Genomic DNA, 26,100 nt, shown 5'->3' on the forward strand with positions numbered 1-26,100 from the left:
CCCCTCCCCTCCCCCCTTTCTTTTTTTCATCCCCTTTTCTTTGAAAATTCATTTTAAAAATTGAGTATAAAATCAGTGTAAAATGAGGACATAAGGGTACAGACATTCTGATCTGAAAATGTTCCTTTGCCCGAACATCTTTGTGTGTGTGCATAGTTAAGTGAGGGAGGGGTGTGTGTGTGTGTGTGTGTGTGTGTGTGTGTGTGTGTGTGTATGTATGTATGTATTCTCATGACATTTTCATTTAATGAATCTAGGACTTAGGCAGTTGGTATCTTTAAAACTTTGTAGGTATTTGTATTGTGCAGCTTAGGGAGGAACTTTTAGTGCCAACAAGTTATATCTTCAGGCAAATTATTTTATTACAGTTTGTAGAAAAGACAAAATATAAAATCATTGAATTTAATTTTCTCCTCTTGACAATTATTGTATAGCATCTATGGTGAAATCGTAGTAGCTCCCTGTTTAGCAAAAGATTTTAGAGTTTTAGGCACAAAAATTATTGATACTGAGCAAAATTAAGTTTACTAATATTTTTATCCTCTAGAAACAGCAGTAGATAGGCAGATCACCTTTCCTTTGTCTCCAGCTCTTAACATTGAAGTGGAACATAATGGGAACCCGTCCCTGGTTGATTTGAATGAAGAAATGCACCACATGGATGTAGAGGAGTCACAGTGTGAGTTCAACCACAGAGCTGTTTTCCCTGGCAGTAAAGGAGTAGTGATTGTAATGCATAATGTGGGGAATGACTTCCTCGTGGCAAATAGCTTATAATTCTGCTTTGGCAATGTGCTGTAACTTACATCTCACCTTTGTGAATATAGCTGCACTCATACTTGTGATTTAGTCTTTAATGCCTTTGAAATCAATTCATGATTCTATAGATCCTCTTTTCAAAGTCAAGGTAAAATATAAAATGAGAGTGGAAAATAACACGTAACAGACAACTGATTATACTAGTGAGTTGTTGGAACACATTTTATGTATTATATTTTATGTGGTGGTATCATATGGAAATGGGATATATATATATATATATATATATATATATATATATATATATATATATCTTTATTCGATTTCTGATATTACACTGAAAGAAAAATACGTATTTTTCTTTTTAGGTCTTAGGTTATGTCCATTCTTAGAGGATCATAAAGAAGACATTCTGTGTGGCCCAGTATGGCTTGCTAGTGGTCTAGACCTATCAGGTCATGCTGGGATGTTGACATTGACAAGCCCCAAACTTGTTAAAGGTAAAGTAAGATGTTTTGTAAAAGTGGAGTAAATAATGCCAGCACAATACGAAAGACACTTTTGAAAACTGATCACAAAAATGCTGTTTTGTTTCGAGCTTTTGACTAGAACTTCCAGCATCTTCTATGTGTGAGGGTTTCACCTATCATGAGAACTGATTCTAGGTTTTTCAGGTCTTCATATGTCTTAGAGATAGGGTTATGTGGCTTCATCACTGTTCGGTGTTTCAGGAAAGTGCATGTTTTATATAGGGTTCAGCATTCATTGGGTGGTTTTGAAACATACACCCCCTAGATAAAGGTAAGTTCTGCATATACAAGTTTCATTGTATTTCTTTTTTTTGGGGGGGTGGGTTTGAGACAGGGTTTCTCTGTGCAGACCTGGCTGTCCTGGAACTCACACTGTAGACCAGGCTGACCTGAAATTCAGAAATCCACCTGCCCCTGCCTTCCAAGTGCTGGGATTAAAGGTGTGTGCCACCACTGCCCTGCTTCATTGTATTTCTTGACTGTATGTTGTTTGTTAAAGATTTGAGATACTATGATGTTTTTGGGTTCATTCTGGGAAGTAGTGGTATGAAAAACTCAAATCTCTTATATTATTTAGACTATAACATAAACTTGTAAGGATGAAAATGTTTAGATAAAATGTGGATGTGTCACACAGCATGACTAAGGAAACTCTTAGTGTTTTGCAGTATTTTTTTTTTTAATCAAATTTCCCTCATAAGCTCATAATTATTTTTGAGACAGGATCTCTCCATAACCCTGACTATCCTGCTATTTATTGATTATGTAAATCAGCCTGGCCTGAGACTGCCTCCTACCACCTTAGCGCTAGGGTCAGAGTTGTGTGCCGCCACACCTGGGCCTCATGATTCTTAAAGTGATAGACGCCGTGATTGCGGAGTGTAATGGAAGAGTAAAAGTATGAATTATGTCAAACAGAAGATTGAGATGGAGAGTCATATCAGGTCCTAGTAGTTGGGTATATTAGTAAGAAGAGTGTAACAGCCCTGGAGCTACTTGGGTCAGAGAAAAACAAGTGCCGTGTAGTCCAACCCTAGAGGCAGGCAGGGATGTGGGAAACAGCAGGTGAGTTTGCAGGTATTAAAATATGTAGTGCCCACTGCAGCAGTAGTCTGATGGTTTGTTCATTAGGTCTATTTATTTGAGGATATTTTTGTAGCGTTTTGCATTATAGATAGGATCTGTGATCTCAGTTTAGTTACAACACACTAGATTATATATTACAGTGTTAGTGACTGCTGAGTGCTTTCCTCATGAGAGATAGAATTACAGGAACTTTAGTTAACACCAAGGTGTAGGCACTATTATATATGAGAAGAAACCGAACCATAAGAAGGAATTTGTTGCATGCCTAAAAGCAGCATATTAATTACCCAAATCCTGGATATATGGGTGTGCGTATGTGTATCTCAAACCATTTTTTTTCTTCACTTAAATGTTTTTCTTAACTGAGGTAAAACTATGTCTTTGATTTTTTTTTTTAACTATAACTATTAAAATGCTTTATACATGTATTCACACACGTATATAAATGGACAGACAGGAATGTTAGATAAGGGATAGTGAGGCAAGGAGACTGAGTTCAGTATGAGCACCATGTCAGGCAGCTCATGACTATTTGTAACTCCCATTCAGGGCTTGAACACCTACTGACCCTGAACACATATACATGAGGCCATGCTCACACTCACACATAAACATAATTAATAAATAAAATAATCATTTAAAAAAGGTTAGCTCATAGGTCATGTGCTATCATAATCATTTGTTGACAGTTATATGTTACAATTTACTTTTGCTTGTGTCTTTTTTTAATAGTTTACAAAACTTTTACCATTTAAATAAATGTCACTTGAACAGATATGTCTAATGATGTCTGTAGTTACAGCCTTCTAAATTTGCTAAGCCTTTTTTTTTTTTAAGCTTTTTTTTGGGGGGGGCTATCATATCAAAATTGTTCTGTTATGTAATCAGATGATATATTTTGCTATTTCTGGCCTATATTTCTTTTGTGTGGCGTTAGTACTTAGTCTTGCTCCATGTTGATGAGGTAATAAATTATTTTCTCACTCTTCCCTTGTCCAGGTATGGCAGGTGGGAAGTACCGTTCATTTTTAATTCATGTCAAAGCAGTGAGTGACCGTGGAGCAGCAGATGAGATGTGCAGCAGTGGCCTGCGTCCTGTTGTCAGGCTTCCATCTCTTAAACAGCAGGGCCACAAGGGATACTCACTGGCTTCTCTCTTGGCCAAAGTTGCAGCAGGCAAGGTAAGCCCCTGATTTGGAACGGGAGCAATGCTGTTGTTGAGAGTCGTTGGAAGGGGTGCTTCTCTTGGTTAATCGCTTGTTTGCTGCTTGCTCTATTTCTGAGTTTTCCTTATGATTTCAGAATGCATATAATTATGAAAATGTTTTCTGCTAACTTTGGATTAGGAATTAGCTTTTATAGACTCTATTAAAAAGGGAGCAGCTTTAGAATGCCCTTTCCTTTAAATTCAGTTGTTTTTGTCCCAGTGATACTTGAGAAGGCTGTGGCTGAATAACTGTAGAGATAGCCTTGGCTAATTTTCTATAGGTGTGCAAGGTTTTCATGCTTGTCTGAGTGTAGATTTTCCTGAACTTGGGTTTTGTCTCATTATTATTATTATTATTATTATATTATTATTAAGAAATCTTAGCATTAGTATCAGCACCCATCACTTTGTATTTGCATAGCTCTTCCAGTTTATCAAGGTCTTTATCAGAGTTAATCCTCAAATGAACTGAGTTAGGTTGAGCAGGATATGATAGGCCAAGCGGGAGATGGTAGGCCAAACAGGTACTATCTCTGTGTATGTTAGCATTCTTGAGCTCGGGATTGGAGTCAGAATTTTGCTTCTTTATTTTTAATTATTGGGCTGCAAAAATCTTGACTATATTTTTTCCTGTTAAAATTCTTTGGAAAACTAGGCATTTATCATTTTAGTCTGAATTTTTATTGGAATCTTTCATATTTTTAGTTTGATTTGTTTGTCTCATACTTACTGTTATTAAATTAGGAAAAATCATCTAATGTTAAAAATGAAAATGCAGGAGGCACTCGAAAGTCTGAAAACCTGCGTGGTTGTGATTTACTTCAAGAAGTCTCTGTCACCATTCGGAGATTTAAGAAAACTTCAATTTGTAAGGAGAGGTAATCACATTTCTTTAGTCTGCCATTCTTTTTTCCTGTTTATGGTTTGGAAACAGGTCCCAGGTACTTCTCACTGATCCTGAATTTATTCTCTCATCTCCACGTCCTACATGCTAAGTACTTAAGGTGATTGAACTTTTCCCCTGGAAGTCCTTGCTTGCTCTCTCATTCTCTAAGTAAATGGCAGTTGCTGAGGACAATATCCATAGCCTTCATTGCTTTATCCCTTATCATCTATAGTACGCAATGTGTACCATGAACGGTGAGAAATGTAAGAAGCTTGATTTAAGGACACAGCCACATTTTCTTAGGTCACATTATTGTGAACTTTTCTTTAAAACAGAGTTCAAGTTCTGTACAGCACATAAGACTATTCAAAAGGCATTCTTCCCCTTTTTTTACTCTCTTCTTTTGCATTGTTAAAACATGACTGGTTTAAGTTCTCTACTACTGAACTACGTGGCCAACCCTGAAAACTTTATTTTTTATATTCATTACTAGCATAGTCTGATTGTTCTGGTTTTACTGGTGTAAACACCTTGTAATGTATTTATATTTTCTCTCCTTAGGGTTCAGCGTTGTGCCATGTTACAGTTTTCAGAATTTCATGAGAAGCTTCTTAACACTCTTTGTAGAAGATCAGACGATGGGCAGGTCACAGAACACGCACAGAGTCTTGTGTTGGATGCTCTCTGCTGGTTGGCAGGAGTCCATTCAAATGGCCCTGGCAGGTTAATAAGTAGGATTTTCTTTGCTTTAATGATTATCCTTTAGCTGTTCTGATTCAGAGTCCAAAATGAATCTGTTTGCTCTTGTCTTGCAGCTCAAAGGAAGGAAATGAGTGCCTACTTTCAAAAACACGGAAATGTCTTTCAGATATTGTCCGTGTTTGCTTCTTTGAGGCAGGACGAAGTATAGCCCATAAATGTGCTCGATTTCTAGCCTTGTGCATTAGGTTGGTGTGTGTGTGTGTGTTGTTTTTTTTTTTTTTTTTTTTTTTTTTTTTTGAAAGCATACTTTGTAACTGTATTTGCACTTTGGTGTTCATGTCTTGTCTATAATGGGATTTGATTCTCATCAAATGTATAAGTAACTTTTCAACAGTTGATAACTGTTATGTCCTAAAGAAGAATTTGGGATTTCTTAGGGTGAAATGCAATGTTAAATTTAGTCAGCTGGGCTTAATTACTTCATGAGAATTTGATGAGTGGAGCCCTGACTCCTAGTGCTTGATTGACCACTGCCATCCTTGTTACTTAACAGTCTTGCTTAATCTTCAGCTGTAAAACCTGAGACTTTACTGTCTATTAAGTATTTGAGAGGGATGAATCTGTGTATTAGCTTTTCTTAGTAATGATAATGGTCTAACCTAGGAGAAAACTCTTGGTGATATGGCTTTTTTTTCTTTTTAAGTGCTATGCCAAGTTTAGAGTTTAATTTAACTTAGTATAATAAATAATGTCTTTAAATTCTCTTACTAAACAATTTTCCAGTAATGGCAAATGTGACCCCTGTCAGCCTGGATTTGGATCAGTTCTATTGAAGGCTTTACTTGATAATATGTGCTTTTTACCAGCAGCAGCAACTGGTGGTATGTAAAGTTACTTTAATACATATTTATAGTGAATAATTTAAGTTATTTTGTTCTTACTTAGCTTCTCTGGATGATTAGTTCAGTTTTTGTTATTGGGTATGTTTATGATTGTGTGTAGGTGCACCTGTTTGTGTAGGTACATTTGCAGTGGACATCAGAGTCTCAGGTATTTTTTCTCAAAAATGTTGACCAGTGCTTGATGGTGGTGACACGTGCCTTTAATCTCAGCACTTTCGAGGCAGATGCAGGCGGATCGAGGCCAACCGGCCTTGAACAGAGTGAGTTCCAGGGCAACCAGGGCGACACAGAGAAAGAAACCCTGTCTCAGGCAAAAAACATTGTCCACTTTACTTGTTGTTGACTTTTTAATTGGTTTTTTGTGAATTTCACATCTTGTATTACAGTCCCACTCGTCTCTTCTTACCTGCCCCGTGCTCTTGCAACCTCCCCCCAAGAACAGAAAAAAAATCTTGTATTGAAAGCTGTAGTGTGTCACAGTGTGTCCCAGAGTATGCCCTTTGTCCACACTTCTTTCCTTGCAAATGTTCATCACAATGAGTCAGTTGCCTGGTTCCAGGTCTCTGGCTTCTACTACACTATCAATATCAGAACCTCACTGGGACTCCTCTCTTTGTTGTTACCCTGTCTCATAGATACCCTGTAGATTTGGACCTAGGACTGGCCCCTTCATGGGCTCATGCTGTTCGTAGATGGGGTAAATGTTGGGTTGGCCAACTCAAAGATGTTCGATATGGGATTGAGAGGGATTTGAGCTAATTAACCTGCCAACTCTCCTGCACATCGCCTGGGTTGGGGATGGTGGAAGTTCTGCAGCACTGCCCTTAGTTATCAGTTATTCAGTGCCCTAGTCAGTAAGGGGTAGAGCCAGCTCTTCAATCTCAGGCCATCAGGGCAGACTCATGCCATTAGGGCACAGCTCTACTGTGCTGCCCATATATTATAGTATATGTTATTGAGAGTTACCATGGCAAACTGAGTGGTCCTAAAGGGTCCTGTGAAGATTCCATAGAAATGATTTTCAAGAATAAATGAAGTTATAAAAGCTATCTCCACTAATAGTACATGTATAAGGTAATAGAGACTTTTGTATAAGCTCTTTTGCTGTTATTGTGAAGGAATTCAGGCTTAGCTTTTTAATCTGTGTATCTGTTTTTTTCTTTTGTATAAGCAGCTCCCAACATGTAAGTATATGTGTGTGCAGTGCCCTAGGTGGCTAGGATAGGGTAGCAGAACCTCTGGACCTAGAGTCATCTGATTGTGGGGTGCCATAGGATTCTATGTAAGAGAATCCAGTGTTCTTACCTACCGAGCTGTCTCTACAGTCTAGTGTGTTTATAGGTATTTCTCAGTGTTTTGTAATGCTCTAGTTTATTTATTCATTTATTTGCGTACCTAATTATGAGCTCAGGCTTATTTAACTTGAGGCTGACCTTTAACTTCTAGTCTGCCTGCTCTCACTTACCAGGTGCAGATTACAGAAATTGGTTTCTGTTTTACAAGTAGTTTACTCATTCATATATTTCACAGGAATTTGATCTTTGTAGTAAGTAAGAGAAATCTTTCTTAAAGTTGTTTGGTAAATAATGTGGATTTTCATTACCTTAGACTGCTTGTGTTTGCCTTGAACATAATTTGACTGTTATGCTACAACTGTTAAGTATGTACACAGTGGTTCCCAACTTCCTAATTCTATGACCTTTTAATATAGTTCCTTGTTTGCATGGCAGCCCTAATCATGAATTTATTTTGTTGCTACTTCATAACTGTAATTTTTGACACTGTTACAAATCATAATATAACTATCTGATATGCAGGATATCCACTATGTGACCCCCCCTTCTCCCAAATCTGCATCTCACAGATTGAGAACCACTTACATAGATTATGGCATTTTACATTCTTTTGCTCAGTGTAGTAACATCTGACTTTCAGTTCTTACGGATTGTTTTTAGTGGTATGTTGCTTACATTCTGGGCATGTACTTAGTACTAAGATTTCTTCACTAAGGCATCTGTCTAATGTGCTGTGGTCCTCTTATTCATGCTGCATGGGTTCTGTCTGACTGCTGTCAGAGTAGTGCTCCATTCATTTGCCAAGGTGTACACTTGAAGCTGACTGCCATGCCGTGTTTAGAACAGTTTTGTATCGAGAAGCAGTATTTCAGGAATATTGATTTGGCACTTCTCGTCTCTGCTTTTGTGGCTATTCACAAATGCTGTTCTTCACATTAATATACTTTTATTTTGAGATAGCATCTCTAAGTGGCCACAGCTATTCTAGAACTTGCTTTGTAGACCAGGCTGGCCCTGAGATCTGACTGTCTTTGCTTCCTGAGTGCCAGAATGAAAGGCATGCTTCATCATGCTGGCACATTGTTGTGCTCTTCTTTGTTGTTGTTTTGTGTTTTGTTTTTGAGACAGAGTCTCTCTATGTAGTCCTGTCTATCCCAATGCTTGCTCTGTAGATCAGGCTGGCCCTGAACTGAAGAGATCTGTCTGCCTTTGAACCCCAAGTGCTGAGATTAAAGGATGTGTACACCACCATGCCTGGTTTGATATACTCTCAAGTCCTGAATGTTATAAATTCCTTTGGAAAACATTTTTGCATTTGTGGATGGTAGGGCATGCATGTCACAGTGAATCTGTGGAGGTCAAGATAATATAGTCTTGGTTCTGGGAACTGAACTCAAACTTGGTTGGACTTTTGGACAAGTGCCCATACCTGTTGTGTTATTTTACCAGCCCTGCTATTCTTAAATTAAGACTCTTTCTTAGGTGATGCTTATATTATTAATGTTCTAGAACTCTTTGTCCTTTCTCCCTATGTTGTTAAAGCAAGTGTCTTTCTAGCAAAGGTAGCTGTATTTTTATATGTGGGACCTGAAGGTCTGTATGCTAGAGGTGAAGAAGAAATGGGCATGCTTTCATTGTTTTTCCAGGTTCTGTCTACTGGTATTTTGTACTGCTGAATTACGTTAAGGATGAAGACTTGGCTGGATGCAGCACAGCGTGTGCAGCCTTACTCACGGCCGTGTCCAGACAGTTGCAGGACAGGCTAACCCCGCTGGAGGCTCTGCTTCAAACAAGGTATGCTTGCCATCACTGGGCACTTCATTACTAGGTTCACTTAAAACATTCTTTTACCTTAAAAAGTATTTATTTTGTGCCATGCATTCTAAATATGAGTAGTGTGAGGCCCTCCTTCCTGTGTTTCTGTGGGAACTATTTTCTTCAGCTGTTAGTGACAGTCTTTAATGTTTACAAAGAGAACTAATTTTAATTTTATGTGTTTTTTTTGTTTTTGTTTTTTTCTGCATGTTATGTCTGCAGTATATGCACACAATGCTTGTAAGGGCTAAAAAAAAAAATGTGTTGGATTCCCTGGGACTCAAGTTATAGATGGTTATGAGCTGCCATTTGGGTCTTGGCCATCAGTGCCAAGTCTTCTGGAAGTATATAGCCAGTGATCCTAACTGTTGAGTCATTTTTCTTACCCTAATTGTATTTAACATTTAGGGATACTTTGCTTTGTTAATACAAGGGGCATTTAATGTTATTTATTAATGGTATAACTTTATAGGTATAATTATGTAAATCTCTTCTTACTTTTACATGAAGTTCTTCTGTCTGCTAGTTGGAATTTTAAATTTTTAATTAGCATATTGAAATAACAAAATGTTGACTTTAAATTTTTTCTTTTTTTCTGTTGTCAGCTTTCCCTCCTCTTTGAGACATGGTTTCTCTCTTGTAGCCCAGGCAGTCCTGGAAACGCAGAGAACCATTTGCCTCATGAGTACTGGGATCAAAGGCCTGCTCCATCATTTCCCAGCTGGTCTTCAGCCTTTAAAAATTTTTTTTTCTTTTTAGATTTTATTTTATTTTACATGTATGACTGGTTTTCCTACATGTGCATATATGTGCTACATGCATAACTGGTGCTTTTGGATGCCCAAGAGGATTGCAGCTAATGTGAACCTGGAGTAAATGACTTGTTAAGAACCGCCATGTGGGTATAGGGAATCCAACCCTGGTCTTCTACAACAGCAGCGATTCCTCTTAACCATCAAGCTGTCTTTCTAGCTTCTGGTCTTCAGCTTTTGAAGTTGGACATTTCTTATTTGACATACTGCTTTTATGATAACTTTATAAATCCTGATTTTGATGAAATTTTTCTTAAAGTGTTTATTTTCTCAATTATAGTGATGGAGTGGGAGGAAGGAGTGCTTATTTTTGTTTGTTTTGCTTTTCCCTCCCATACCTCATGCTGTTAATGATAGTCTTGTTGGGTTGGCTGCCCCTTATTTTAATCATTTGTATTGACTTTAGATGGTGTTTTGAGTGTAGTTTTTCTCTTGTGTTCACTGAATTTGATGCCCCTTTAATCAAATTGCATTGAAAGCTGAATAGGTAATTTTTAAATAACTGGCTGAAAGGTAAAATATTTAATACATTATTTCATTTCTCAGATATGGATTATACAGCTCCCCATTTGATCCAGTTCTTTTTGACTTGGAGATGAGTGGCTCTTCTTGTAAAAATGTATACAATAGCAGCACTGGTGTCCAGTCAGATGAGATTGACTTATCGGATGTTCTTTCAGGTACTGGCCTCTTTTATTAAGTGAGTAAGTAGCGGATAGTTCTGTTTTCATAGTCAGTTCATTTTTCTCTTTGTCAAGTACGTCAGGTACTGAGATTTAAGTTCTCAGTGTCAGGTAATGAGTTAAGTTCTCATCTCTCTTTATTATATCTACTCACATTTTTTGTCTTCAGAACACTAAAGTTTTTTGGTTTTTAGAATTTAACCATAATGCCCGTGAACTATAGTGATATGTAATATGTAAAGTGTAGCTTTTGTGTCTAGCTTTGAGTGAAATATTACAGCAAAGCCCTTGCTATGTTTGGGTTAATCAGTGCAGGCTGAGAAATTGTTTTGAGATTGTTTGAACCTTGAAGAAATAACTCTGCACTTGGTGCTACTTTAGAGTTTGCACCTGCCCAAACCTTGGTCTTAAGACACTCCTGGTGAACTTGGAGTTCTTCCTTTTGATTGTGGCTAGCCATGGTAAAAACACACTGACATTTGTGAGGGCTGTCTGCTTTCTCAGGTAGCAAGGCCATGTAGTTGGAACCTTGCCCAACCCCAATTAATTTTGTGTTATGATCGAATAGAAGTAACTGGAGTGAGCTAGTCTGCGTCAGTCTTTTCCAAGAAAGCTAAACCCCTCTTTCAGAAAATGAGGGCTTAGCGTCTTGGTGAGCTTTTCTACTGTGGCACATATGACCAACATCTCCCAGTAATGATCTGTTAAAACCATTTTACTTAATATCTCAGTTTCTTTGTCTGTTTTCAAAAAGTAAAACAACTATATAGATTGTACACACACACGCACACGCATACACACACACATACACACACACACACACACACACAAAATCTGAAACATTTGTCCACCATATTAGTGGTCAAAAGTTTCAGAATTTAGAGTATTTCAGAAGTGTGGATTAAGAATCCTTTATAGTGGGGCTGGTGAGATGGCTCAGTGGGTAAGAGCACCCGACTGCTCTTCCAAAGTTCTGGAGTTCAAATCCCAGCAACCACATGGTGGCTCATAACCATCTGTAACAAGATCTGACGCCCTCTTCTGGAGTGTCTGAGGACAGCTACAGTGTACTTACATATAATAAATAAATAAATAAATAAATAAATACATAGATAGATAGATAGATAGATAGATAGATAGATAGATAGATAGATAGATAGAATCCTTTATAGTGGGCTGGTAAGATAGTTCAGTGGGTAAGAGCACCCGACTGTTCTTCCGAAGGTCTGGAGTTCAAATCCCAGCAACCACATGGTGGCTCATAACCATCTGTAACAAGATCTGACGCCCTCTTCTGGAGTGTCTGAAGGCAGCTACAGTGTATTTACATATAACAAATAAATAAATCTTTAAAAAAAAAAAAAAGAATCCTTTATAGTGACATATGCAAGTATTAAAACAATAAAAGCAGTTTTCAATATTTAAAACAAATCATGATCCAGTTTGATTTTTTTTTTATTGTAATCATTCCAGTGTAATTTTACTGTTCAAAAGATTTAATTCATACATACTATAAGTTTCTGACTACTGTGAATTCCTACCAAATTGCTTTCATTCCTATAGACATTTTTATGAAGGAAGCTAGTTTCTGTTTATAGGTTTTCTTAATATGCCCTTTGTTGATGTAATATGTGAGTTTTGTGCATTTTATGCTAATTAGGATTGACTAAATTATCATTATTGCTACTTCATGCCTTTTATAGATCATCTTCATGCATTCTGAGGTTTTCTTTGTGTACTAGGGAATGGAAAAGTCAGTAGTTGCACAGCTGCTGAGGGAAGCTTCACGTCTCTCACTGGACTTCTAGAGGTTGAACCCCTTCACTTTACTTGCGTGTCAACTAGTGATGGAACCAGAATAGAAAGGGATGATGCAAGTACGTTTACTGGTATATATTTTCTTTTATTACTTTCTCTATGCAGTAATAATACAAAGTGATATGAGCTATTTAAAATTAGATCTTTGTTTGCATGGTAAGAGAAGACCTATGGGAGAGAGGGATGTTTGGAGGGAATACCACGAGTAGTTTTATATTTGAGATTAGTTGAGGTTTTTTCCTTTACCCAGTAAAGCATTCCCTTAAATCCTTTTATTTTTATGTTTATTTTCTATGTGTGTTTATGTTTATTATTATAATGGGAAATATCAGCCAGAAAGAAAATAGACGGAAGAGTAAGGTAGAGCCCGTGTTTCCATAGCCATTCGGCCTTTCGATGATAGCAAGTGCAGCTTATGACTTTGATGTCCTGATGTGACTTGTTCACTTAAAGTTAGTAGTAGTTTGGTTAGGTTTTGACCTGACTGTAATCCCTAGAATACTGACTACAGCCTGGGTTTTATAACCAGAGCCAGTCTTCGTGAGAGCGTGCATGTGTTGAAATGATGAAATAGGGACACTATTGATTAGATAAACTGCTTCATTTAACCATTAGGTCTGTAAATCATGGAAATACTTATCATTTTATTTTAAAACATTTTTCTGTGCCCCTTATGATGTTTTATGATATATATATATATATATCATATCTATCTATCTATCTATAGTATCTTATGAGGTATATAAGGTATGTTTATAATTATATTTTGCCACAAAAAATTAAATTTTATTGTTTAGAATATTGGTATTTCGGCCTAGTCTGTTTTTCCTTGATAGAAGGTATTGAATAGTATATTAAGTTGATTTTACTGGGAAACTAATTTAAGCAGGTTCTATTTCAACCTCTTCATTAAGTTAATATTAATAGTCCAAGGCATAGCTCTGTATGAGAGAGTACTTGCCAAGTGCATTCAAGAATTTGGATGAAGTCCGTAGTTCTGCCAAAGAAGCAAATTAAAAAACAAAGTTTTGAGGAGAAGTCATAGGAGTTTATAATCCTGGATTTCGGCTCTAGAAGGGATGCAGTTTTAAAAGAATTTCTAAGTTCATTTTAGTGTATTTGCTTCCTACCTTTTCATTGTAGAAGTAGCCACTAAGTTTAATTTATGTAGTGTGAAGGTGACACTTCAGACTTAACATACATTACATGCGAATTGAGGTTCTAGTAAGGTCAATGTTGCTTTGTTTTCTTACACTGTAGTCATTTCATAACGCCAACAGAAAACTCTTATAAATCATGGTCTTTTCTTGGACTGGCATGAGATTAGGTATCAGTTTTAAGAAAATTGATTTTTGAGTTAGTTATGTTTAGAAGAGCATAAGAGGTGTAACAATTATTTGGATGATTGGCAGGCTCAGGGGACAAGAACAATAGGTGTTCCTGCATAGGAGACCCATGTTTGTTTTCTGGCACCAATGCGATGGCTGACAACCATCTGTAACTTTAGTTCAGGGGAAGCTAGCACACTTTTAACTTTCATTGGCACCAGGGATACATTTGGTAGCTAAACTCATATATTAAGGCAAAATATTCATATTTAATAATACAGTACCGTCTGAAAAACTATTCAATTATCTCTGTTTTTTTCCCTCCTGCAAAACATCAGTGGAACTGTTTCTTTTTCCCCCTGCATACTATGTTTCTGTTTTAGAAATAGAGCTTTTGATAGTGGCAAATCGCCTGAGTTTTCACACTTTTGTAAATAGATTAAAAACGAGTAACTTGACTTCCTAATTTTAGATTCATTATATATGAATGAGATGGTAATATCAATACAGTATCATATTCTGCTCAATTAATACTACTGTTTTGAAGATTTAATGAGTTTGTATGTGTTCATGTTTACACTGGCTCTGGTCCCAAACCTGGTTCTACTACTATAAGCTTAGCTACTCTGTTTCATTGTTTCTTCACGTAAAGATTGGAGCCATGACATTTGCCTCATATAGTTTATTTTAAGCTAAGTGTGGTAATTTATGAATAATGACATTTAGGTACTAGACATGGTATACCTTTAATCCCAGCACTCAGGCAAGTAGATCTCTGTAGTCACTGTAGTCTACAGAGGTGGTTCAAGGACTGCCCAGGCTACACAGAAAAACAATAAAACTTACTAAAGAATGAATAAATAAATGTCATTTAGTTGGAGTTCAAAGCCAGCCTAGTGTACAGAGAATGTTCCAGGACTGCCCAGGCTATACAGAAAAATTATGCCTTGGAAAATCAAAATAATTAGCGAGGCAGGGATGTAGGTTGGTAGGTAGGTAGGTAGGTGAATGGGTGTATGGGTCCGTGGGTGGGTGCATAGATGGGTGGATGGATGGATGAGACATATCATATAGTAAGTAATGTATGTAAAGTGTCATTGTAATAGTTACCCTTTCCCAGTGGAACATTGTAGTAAAGGTCTGTAATAATACAAATATTAAAATATTAGTACTTTACTTGACTGGCTTTTTATTTTATGCTGATTTGCTATAATAAATTCTGAAATTAAGCTGTTATATGAAATTTAGAACATTATTATAAATATCAAATGAAAATGTGTTCATTTATAATGTATTGTTGAATTACTTTGAAAAAGGCAAATTTTGCTTTTACTTGTGAGAATGTTTGAGGAAGTGTAAGAGGTAGAAAATAAGGTTTTTTTCTGTCTGTCAGTCTGTCTGTTTGTCTATCTACCCTGTAGTCCTCACCTCTGTCTTAAAATAAGGTGATTAAGTTTGGAGAAATGGCTGAGCAATTCAGAGCAATTGTTGCTCTTCCAAAGGTTCAAGGTTTAATTCAGGGTATGCATTTTTTTTTTTTACATATGCATGTTAAATATGTGTCAGGATATGCATATTTTATAACTGTCTATAAATTTATTTCTTGGGACTTCCAGTCTCTGTCACACCACGAATACAGGTGGCACACACATGTATGTAGGGAAAACACTCATTTACACATAAAATAAATGTTTTCTTTAAAAGAGAAATTAAGTGTCTTTCTTTTGTTTCATTAATATACTTAAAATTTAACATGGTTCTTGTGGGGAGCTCTTTCAATTTTATTTTTGGAGACAACATCCTAGTACATTGCCCTAGCTGTCCTGGGTGCACTTGCTACAAATGATGGGATTAAAGGCACATGTACCATGTCCTACTAAGTGGGGATCTTTTTTGAGCACTGATAGAACATTCCCAATGTATAAGAAAACTAATGATACTGTTAAATTTTCTTAGACTTTTTTTGATTATGAGCATAATTCTTATATACCAGGAATGATGCTTGTGAACCGAAAAGTAAACAACTGGGCTGGCGAGATGGCTTAGTGGTTAAGAGTGCCGACTTCTCTTCCAAAGGTCCTGAGTTCAAATCCCAGCAACCACATGGTGGCTCACAACCATCCATAATGAAATCTGATGCCCTCTTCTGGAGTGTCTGAAGATAGCTACAGTGTACTTACATATAATAAATAAATAAACCTTAAAAAAAAAAATAAAAGAAAAGTAAAAAACTCAAAATTGTTTGATTTGGGGCTGGTGAGATGGCTCATTGGGTAAGAACACCCAACTGTTCTTCTGAAGGTTCGGAGTTCAAATGTTTTGATTTGGGAATTGCTCCAGCACCCCCCCCCCCCAAAGAGCTTGAGTATCATTGGTGGTATCAGTCCAGTGCAGTGTTCACATGAACATATCCATGGTGATACTGGTAACTCAGGCTGGGTCTCTTAGCCTTTCAGGCAAGTGCCCAGTCACTGAGTGACAACCCAATCTTTTTTTTTTTTTTTTTAAATAACTGCATATAGTTTTAATGACACATTGTGTATTTTGACCATGTACCTCTGTGTACCTTTTCTTCATCCTGGTGTCTTGTTTTGTCTTTCCCTTGTCTCATGCCAGTGAGTTCCTTCGGGGTTCCTCCTGCAGTAGGTGGCCTGTCATCTGGCACAGTTGGGGAAGCCTCGACAGCCCTGAGTTCAGCAGCCCAGGTAGCTTTGCAGTCTCTCTCTCATGCAATGGCTTCAGCCGAGCAACAGCTGCAGGTGCTGCAAGAGAAACAGCAGCAGCTTTTGAAGCTTCAGCAACAGGTTGGAGACTCTTTGGCTCTTTGTTCATGCTGTCTCTAAACTTCAGAAGCTGAAAAGTACTGTAGAAATGACTGTAGAAAGTAGGTTGTCCAATCTGAGCTAATCGTTTTCAACAGAAAATTGAGGTAATGCCTTTGTGATATGTTTAAATGTATTAAAATTATCTGACTGCATTTTATTTAGGATGTGATTGAGAAAAAAATGATACTCCTTGGGTAGCCTTGAAGTCAGTTGTACTTTTATGTTTAAAAGCCTTTGGAGAAGCATTATATACTTATCAGTTACTGTTTTCATTGATCAGAGAGTGTTGGACATTATAAATTGTAGGACATTAATTTCAGCAATTATGATAACATGGTTTATCGATTTAATTGCTGACTAAATGCAACCCGTGAAAATTCTGTTTGAGAAATTGTATCCTGTCAGTTAACATTGAATTCACTTTGCTTCATTTTGTTTTGTGCAGAACTGGTTTCATTATTTATATTTAATGGTTCTGCTGGCATTTCATTTTTTGAGCACTTTCTAGTTCCCTTAATATATAAGGAAATTTTGTATAATATACTCAGAAATGTTCCTAACAAGGCAGTGCTTCATGTGTTAAGTCCACTTTTGTCTTGTGTAACCAGAATTTTATTAATCTCATTTAAGTTTATTATATATGATCATCAAGTGTCCTCACAACTTAGTCAGGATTCTTCTATAGGTATTGCTTTTACTTTTACAGAAAGCAAAGCTGGAAGCCAAGTTGCATCAGACAACAGCAGCAGCAGCCGCAGCTGCATCAGCAGCAGCCGCAGCTGCAGCAGGTCCTGTTCACAATGCAGTGCCTTCCAACCCAGTGGCTGCTCCTGGATTCTTCATCCATCCATCTGATGTTATTCCCCCCACTCCAAAAACAACACCACTTTTTATGACTCCCCCGCTTACTCCGCCCAATGAAGCAGTTTCTGTTGTGATTAATGCTGAACTTGCACAGCTTTTCCCAGGCTCAGTCATTGATCCTCCAGCAGTGAATCTTGCTGCCCATAACAAAAACTCCAACAAATCTAGAATGGTAAATGATGTTTTAAGTAAATGTTAACTTAGACAGATTCTTATATTTTTAAATAAATTCTAACTTTGAAAGTCAGATGTTTAAATTGTCACGAAAGTGTATCAGATCATTTTGATTTTATAAAATATTTCAAAATGTATATCAGGAAATGAGACTTGTTAATTTAATGTTATGGTTTTTTAGAGCGAGGCTATTAGTACAAAGTTATATTGTTTTGGGTATTTTTTTGCTTTTGTTTTTTTATCTAGAATCCACTTGGTTCTGGCCTGGCCCTTGCAATTTCTCATGCCTCACATTTTCTTCAGCCGCCACCTCACCAGTCCATTATTATAGAGCGAATGCATTCAGGTAATCTTTGCATTTCTAAAATAATTTTTCTTGCTTAGTCTCTTGAGCCCCTTTAATGACTTACTACAAACCAATTACATTTGCTGTCAAGTAAGTACATTCTATCGAGAGTAATAGCTACAGAAGGTGTAAATTGTTTGGGTTGGGTAATTCTATTGAAACAATGAGATTTCTCTGTATCTAAGGTTTTCCTATTGAAATATAAGTGATACAAATTTAAATTCTTTTGCCATTATACTAGAATTAGACTGTATGGCAGTATCCTATAACTAGCATTAAATCTACATGTGTGTCATGTCATGTTCCAGAATTGGGATGATGCATGCATATTTATAGATAAATTTTGGCTACTTTTAACCTTCTAATTCTACTAGCTTGTAGTTCTATACTATAGGAACAGGGAATTTTCCTTACAGAGAAAGTGGTGGACATACTATATCTGTGTTCCTCACATGTACAGTTGAGACATATTTGCTCACATATGAGGGAGCTTTAAAACATTCAAAATTCTCTTGCTGTTCTCTGCCCATTTAATTATAAATTGTTTAGCAGCATTAGTGCTTATAACATGTAGAGGAAAGTTTTGTTCCCCTGCTTATGAACAGTTGTTTATACTGTAGTTTGATTTTAACCTGTGCATGTATTTGAATCATATGAGCCCCATGAGGAGTCAAACATGGCTTCTGGAAGAGCAGCAGTATGTACTTGCTCTTAACTGCCATCATACTTTTTTTTTTTTTTTTTTTTTTTAAGATTTATTTATTTATTTATTATGTAAGTACACTGTAGCTGTCTTCAGACACTCCAGAAGAGGGCGTCAGATCTTGTTACGGATGGTTGTGAGCCACCATGTGGTTGCTGGGATTTGAACTCAGGACCTTCGGAAGAGCAGTCAGGTGCTCTTACCCACTGAGCCATCTCACCAGCCCCAAGTCATACTTTTTAATGATAGCATTTCTATGTAATTTTCTATACATACTAAACCACATATATTAGACCCCTGTCTTAGAAGTTAACAAGACTTTCACAAGTAACATTACATAATACATTTTGGTATGTCTAATCTATCTAGTGATGAAATTAAGACAAGAAATATTCAGATTGGGACTTTATAGGTTTACCTTTTAATGTACCACTGGTTAAATGTACTGTTAAATTGTAATGTTTGAAATACGTATGAAGTTTTGTTCTATACTTGACTGCTTTTGTATTAATAATCTTAAAATCTTTGACTTCAGTTTTTCAAAACTATAATAGAGTTTTTGGCAAGTTTGGCATCAAATCTCAAGGCTTCACATACTAAGCAATTATAGAATTTATGAATAAATATTGATAAAGCTATTTTACTTAGCTACTTCTCTTATAGTTTAATAACTTGATAATTTTTTATTTTAAGAAGAAGCGTTAGTATGTTCTGAGTATAGACTTCAGTCACTTGATCCTTTTTTATGGCTTACATGCTTCTCTTTCCTTTATAGGAGCCAGGAGATTTGTCACCCTGGATTTTGGAAGACCTATACTGTTGACAGATGTACTGATTCCTACTTGTGGAGACTTGGCATCTTTATCAATTGACATATGGACATTAGGGGAAGAAGTAGATGGAAGGCGTTTGGTAGTGGCAACTGATATAAGTACTCATTCATTAATTCTTCATGACTTAATACCTCCACCTGTATGCAGATTCATGAAGGTAAAGAACGTCAAGGAAGTTGCTACGTTTTTCATGTTTCTTAGTACTACATTGACACATTACTAAAGAGTATACCTATATCTTTCAAAATACATAGCTTAGATTTTTAAATATTATCACATGTGTTTGTATATTTGCAATCTTTCATTTCAGATAACTGTCATTGGACGCTATGGAAGCACAAATGCCAGAGCAAAGATCCCCTTGGGGTTTTACTATGGGCACACTTATATTTTACCTTGGGAAAGTGAACTGAAGTTGATGCATGATCCTCTCAGAGGAGAAGGAGAATCTGCCAACCAACCAGAAATTGACCAGCATTTAGCAATGATGGTTGCTCTACAAGAAGATATACAGTGCAGGTTAGTGGAAATTTCCTCATATATTTTGTTAAATTATTCCTGTCAATGAATGTTTTCTGTATCTACATAGAAAAGAACAAAAGGAGGACAAACGTGTATATTATAGCAGGATTGAAACATTAGAATGTTGTTTTCTAATTGGTAGTAGCATTTATTAATATTTGTGAACAGTAGTTTGTTTGTTTGTTTATTTATTTATTTATTTGCTTATTTGTTTCATGATAGGGCCTCTATTACAGCTCTGAGTGGCCTAGATGTGACTGTGGCTGCTATCCAACCACAGATGGCTGCCCACTTTTTCCTCTGGAGTACTGGGATTAAAGGTGTTCAATACAGTACCTGGCCCAAGAATAATTCTTCATAGTAGTTGTGCTTTAATACATTTTTGAGATGTGTTTAGTGTGTAAATACAAAAGAAGACTGAAGCAATGCCTGTTCATTTATTTTTACCCATAGATATAACTTAGCCTGTCATCGTCTGGAAGCCCTTTTGCAGAGTATTGATCTTCCTCCTCTCAATAGTGCGAACAATGCACAGTACTTTTTGAGAAAACCAGACAAAGCAGTTGAGGAAGACAGTAGAGTTTTTTCTGCTTATCAAGATTGCATTCAGCTCCAGCTTCAATTAAATCTGGCTCATAATGCAGTGCAGAGGCTCAGAGTAGCCATAGGTGCAAGTCGGAAGACACTGAGTGAGACATCAGGTCCAGAAGGCCTGATTCAGACGTCATCCACAGAGCAGTTACGCACCATTGTGCGGTACTTACTGGACACACTGCTCAGCCTCCTACATGCTTCCAATGGTTTGTATTTGGCTCACTGTCTTTGGGGATGAGTTAATATTTATCTGCTGCATGTTTTGGGAACATAGAATTACTTTCTGGGGACCCCCCCCCCTTTTTTTTTTAAATGAATATGTGGTGCTGGGGATTGAATTGTTAATTCATGCATCTAGTTAAGTGCTCTTCACTGGTCTATCTAGACATTTTTAGTTTGGTATCCTGTTTAATGTATTTAAGAAATTTCTGTAGATTCACTCATTTATTTTCTTCTTTAAGGTTTTTTTTTTTGTATTGTTGTCATGTTATGTATTGAATCTAGGACTTGGGAAGTGGTAAATGGGTGCTTTCCTTACTCACTGCATCTGCATGCCTTTTATTCCAATTATTTCTTTTTAAGTTTTTGTTTCGTTTTTGTTTTTTAGAGATAAGGCTTCTCCTAGCATCCCTGGCTTCCTAGAAATCAACTCTGTAGATTACTACTATGCATCTGTATTTGAGTGAGAAAATATTAAACATTGCATAAAAGTAGAAGAGTTAACGAACATATTCTGACCTAATACAGTAGTAGTGTTTTCTAGCCATGCACTACTTTGGAGTGCTCATTTATTTTTATAGTCCCCTTTCAAGATATCTGATCTTTTTTTTTTTTTTTTTTCATTTATACTTATTCCCATATTTACTTGTAAGTGAATTTGATAAACCTGACCACAGAAACAAGAAATATAATGTATGTGCTATCTTTTAATATTGCTAAATTTTACAACTAATTGTATATAAAAGCAGTGATAAGTCACAAAATATATAGATTTTAGTTGTTTACTGATTGCTGGGGGAAAATGTGTATGTAGGTGTACTGGTGTTGCTCTTAACACCATACATACTCTTAGATAAGTCGTTTGTTTCTTTTTGTAACAGGGCATTCTGTTCCTGCAGTTTTGCAGAGTACCTTTCATGCTCAGGCCTGTGAAGAACTGTTTAAACACTTGTGCATCAGTGGGACCCCAAAGATACGGTTGCATACTGGCCTTCTCCTTGTTCAGCTGTGTGGTGGGGAGAGATGGTGGGGCCAGTTTCTTTCTAACGTTCTTCAGGAACTGTATAATTCAGAGCAGCTTCTCATCTTCCCACAAGATAGGTAGGTTGGAGAGATCAATGGTTTTATTGTAAATTACATTCACTTGTAGAATCATTGTCAGAGTGTGAAGTTTTGTTTATATGGATAGTAAGTATGGAGAAGATGTAAAATAAAATAGGTCTCATGGTTTAATAAGTACTAAATGAAGGACATGAGCTCTAATATGTTTACCCTTGGATATTTTCTGGATCAGTCTATGGAACTTGGTAGGCCTTGGTATATATTTTCTATAAAATCATGCTGTGTCTTGTCTATTAAATGTGATTCTTAGGCATGTGCTCTGCCTGATTTCTAAGGGGTAGCATAAGAAAAAATAACCAACAACTAGAGTAGTAACTCATTTTACATCATTTTTTCTGATAGAAATCTTTCTTTTTAACTTACTAAAGAATGGTTTTAATAAGCAAACATGCTTTATAATAGTTCCTATGTGAATACATCTCTTTAAAAGTGGAACAATTTAAATTGATTCTCACTGGTCATTTTCTTTGTATCTGTTTGCAGGGTCTTTATGTTACTCTCCTGCATTGGACAGCGATCACTTAGTAACAGTGGAGTACTGGAAAGCTTACTAAACCTCTTGGACAATTTATTGTCACCTCTTCAGCCAGAGTTAACCATGCACAGAAGGACAGAAGGTATTATATAAAGTGACTATCTTTAGTATTTATAGTTACTGTAAGTACTGTTTCTAGAAATATTTTGTATTGCTTTAATAGTCATTGCAGTACATTTTAATCATTCTGTGATGTAGGCTTTAGGATGAATAGCTTTCTTGTTGTTGAGTACCACAAGCCAGGTGCCTTTCAACCCATTGTTTGAGTTGTGAACTTAGGTGGTTTGCTTTTGATCTATTTGTTCATCTATTTATGTTGAGGTTTTCTTGTTTGTTTTTTGAGACACTGTCTTTCTTCATAGGCCAGTCTGCCCTAAAACTTACTGTGTAGAACAGAATGGCCTTGAAGTGAGGTTGTTCTTCTGCCTTGTTAGAGCTGGGATTCAAGTTGTGCACCATCATGCCCAGCTTTTTGTGTGTTTGTTTTAGTAGACAGGATTTAATATGTGGATTCTGCTGGTCTGGAAGCTCATTATGTACACCAGGCTGCTTTGACCATGCAGAGATCCACCTGCTCCTGTCTCCTAAATGGTGAACTTCAACATTTTTGAAACCTTTCAGTCTCCTCATAAGTTTAAGCATTAAAAGCACATTTCCTTTTTGGCCAGTGATAGGTTTCATTTGAGCATTAAATAACTATGGAATATAATTGTTAGTATGAATTATAAGGTGTGGTACACGTTTTATTTTAGTTTCCTGTGTGTACTTTATCTTCTTTTGTATTCTGTTCTTTTTTATTTTTGGTTAAATATTTATTTTCTGTATATAAGTACACTATAGCTGATTTCAGACATACTAGAAGAGGGCGTCAGATCCCATTACAGATGGTTGTGAGCCACCATGTGGTTGATGGGAATTGAACTTGGGACTTCTGGAGGAGCAGTCAATGCTCTTAACTGATGAGCCATCTCTCCAGCCCCTTGTATCCTATTCTTTATTAGATTCATTTTTCTACTCACTTTGTGTCCATGAACGCCTAGTTTTGAGGTATATTATAATATTTTGGTGTTGGTCATGGTGCAGGGTGTTCTTCATTTGTAAGATGGTTTCACAGTTGTCCTTAGAACTCAGATTTACTTGAGTCTTCTCTTCTTGTTTCTCTCTAGGAGTCCTGGATATTCCCATGATCAGTTGGGTTGTGATGCTGGTGTCCAGGTTACTGGATTATGTGGCCACTGTTGAAGATGAAGCAGCAGCTGCAAAGAAACCTTTGAATGGTAAAGACAGGGAGAGGTTTCTTACAGGTATCACAAGTTTATAATAACGTGTTGGTGGGGATTTTCAGTGGTGCCACACTTGTTCCTGATCTGGCTATTGGCTTGGAGATAACCATATGTATGTAATTTATGTAAAACATGAGTTCTTTTTTTTTTTTTTTGGAATCTGCTGAGAAATAGAATTTATATGTGTTGGACAAACTTCTTTGTCTTGATATGAATTTTAGTCAGTCAGTATGTCAGTAGTTTTCACCCCTGCACCCATATTTCAATAATTTCAGAAGTGAGATTATGGCAAGGGAATTTGTGGAGGTTTTATATATTTTATTTGTTTATTTTTTAGTTTATATTTTATTTTATTTTTGAGTTTATATTTTAATTATATTTCTCCCTTCCTCCATTAAAAATTTATTTTACTGTAGTATGCCATTTAAAAAAAAAATACTGTTCAGTTTAGTTCAATTGTTTTCTTTAGCGACAATTGTCCTTTCTTTTACGAGTTGGAAATTCTTAACGTTATTACTTAATTTTTAGTAGGCTGGGATCTCAAAAGTTTACAAATGAAGGGAAATCAGACATATTACACGAAGTATATTTCTGCAATCTTTATAATTACCAATGATTTTAATACAAGATTTGAGCCAACTCAATCTTATGCATCAATACAGCAAATAGAATCCATATAGTTATGTACTTTGATATATTAATAATTTTGGGAAGGTGAACGAATATTCTCAGATGTGGGGAATTTATTTTATGTTGGTGTAAAAAAAAAGTTTATCTATCAATCCATTTCCTCAGTTACAGGATGAAGGGATAAACATTAGCATTGAGTTCATTGTAATTACAGTTTTAAGTTGTATAGAATAAATTACATTGGAAGTCTTAACTTTTATTTTTATTGTTCGATATTATAAAGGAGGAGTGATGGGAAGACATCTTCAGGGTTTGATGATTTTGATCTAAGATGATTAATGAGTGTCAGGAATAGGAAAACATTTTAAAATTATGAATAAATCAATCAGAAGAGGGGGTTTTGTATGGAGGGGCATATGTTTAATTCCAGCTATCAGCAACAGAAACATTACATTCTCCGTAAATTTCAGCTAGAACTATATGCATAGTGAGACCCTATCTCAAAATAACAGCAAAAAAGATCAGAGAAGAATGGCTTTAGGCCAAACTAAGGGAACGAACCGTGCACAATGGTGTGGATCTATTCCAAAACACCAATGTAAATGTAGTTATGCAGCCTGCCTTTTGAAATATAAAACCTGTTTTTGTCAGTCATTATTCTGAATAGCCTGTTTCGGTGCTTATACAAAACCTTTTTAATGTTATTATTGTCTTTGTTGTACAAAGCCTTTTTATTAGTATTGTTATTCTTGCTATTATTATTTCTTATATAGAACACATCAAAGTTATGTTGTTCAAAATGAATTATTTTGTGGTTTTTGGTTGTTTTGACTTTGTTTTTAATTAATTAATTAATTAATTTACAATCTAGCAGGTGCCCCCTCCCACAGTTCCTCGTCCCCCTTGCCTCCAAGAGGGTACTCCCAACCCTGGCATCCTCCTTCTCTGGGGCCTCAGGTCTCTTGAGGATTAGGCACATCTTCTCCCACTGAGGCCAGACCAGGCATTCATCTGCTAAATATGTGCTGGGGGGGCCTCGGACCAGCCCATGTATCCTGCCTGTTTGGTGGCTCAGTCTCTGGGAGCTCCCAGGGGTCTGGGTTAGTTGAGACTGCTTGTCTTTCTATGAGATTGCCCTCCTCTTCAGCTCCTCCAGTCCTTTCCCTAATTCCTCCATAGGGGTCCCTGACTTCAGTCCAATGGGTGGGTGTAAGTATCTGCATCTGTCTCAGTCAGCTGCTGGTTGGACCTCTCAGAGTTGAGCCATGCCAGGCTCCTGTCTGTAAGCACATTATAGCATCAGTAATAGTGTCAGGCCTTGGTGCCTGTGACCCCCCTGAGACAGATCCCAAGTTGTGCAGGTCACTGAACCACCTTTCCTTCAGTCATCTTCTACATTTTTCCCCTGCAGCTCTTTTAGACAGGAACAATTCTGGGTCAGAAAGTTTTGACTAGGTTGGTAACCTTGTCTCTCCACTTGAGGCCTAGTCTGTCTACTGGAAGAAGACTCTTAAGAGTTTCTTTTGGGCTGGTGAGATGGCTCAGCAGGTAAGAGCACCTGACTGCTCTTCCAAAGGTGCAGAGTTCAAATCCCAGCAACCACATGGTGGCTCACAACCATCCTTAA

The 26,100-nt window shown here is 36.7% G+C and overlaps 1 protein-coding gene across 1 annotated transcript in view; it reads left to right on the plus strand.

Moving 5' to 3' along the window:
* Birc6 (baculoviral IAP repeat containing 6) overlaps positions 1–26,100 on the plus strand; it is a 178,633-nt gene that overhangs the window by 64,126 nt on the left and 88,407 nt on the right. Inside the window, exons 13-31 of the mRNA XM_029531207.1 lie at positions 590–679; positions 1,128–1,259; positions 3,375–3,556; positions 4,327–4,460; positions 5,030–5,191; positions 5,284–5,415; positions 5,954–6,051; positions 9,014–9,161; positions 10,541–10,674; positions 12,420–12,554; positions 16,440–16,627; positions 17,355–17,684; positions 17,933–18,032; positions 19,511–19,725; positions 19,879–20,087; positions 20,544–20,890; positions 21,785–22,004; positions 22,509–22,642; positions 23,727–23,837. Coding sequence (XP_029387067.1) covers positions 590–679; positions 1,128–1,259; positions 3,375–3,556; positions 4,327–4,460; positions 5,030–5,191; positions 5,284–5,415; positions 5,954–6,051; positions 9,014–9,161; positions 10,541–10,674; positions 12,420–12,554; positions 16,440–16,627; positions 17,355–17,684; positions 17,933–18,032; positions 19,511–19,725; positions 19,879–20,087; positions 20,544–20,890; positions 21,785–22,004; positions 22,509–22,642; positions 23,727–23,837 — 3,201 coding nt within the window. The remainder of the gene's footprint in view (positions 1–589; positions 680–1,127; positions 1,260–3,374; positions 3,557–4,326; positions 4,461–5,029; positions 5,192–5,283; positions 5,416–5,953; positions 6,052–9,013; positions 9,162–10,540; positions 10,675–12,419; positions 12,555–16,439; positions 16,628–17,354; positions 17,685–17,932; positions 18,033–19,510; positions 19,726–19,878; positions 20,088–20,543; positions 20,891–21,784; positions 22,005–22,508; positions 22,643–23,726; positions 23,838–26,100) is intronic.

The sequence above is a fragment of the Mus pahari genome, chromosome 18 (assembly GCF_900095145.1).
Source record: "Mus pahari chromosome 18, PAHARI_EIJ_v1.1, whole genome shotgun sequence".
Lineage (NCBI taxonomy): Eukaryota > Metazoa > Chordata > Mammalia > Rodentia > Muridae > Mus > Mus pahari.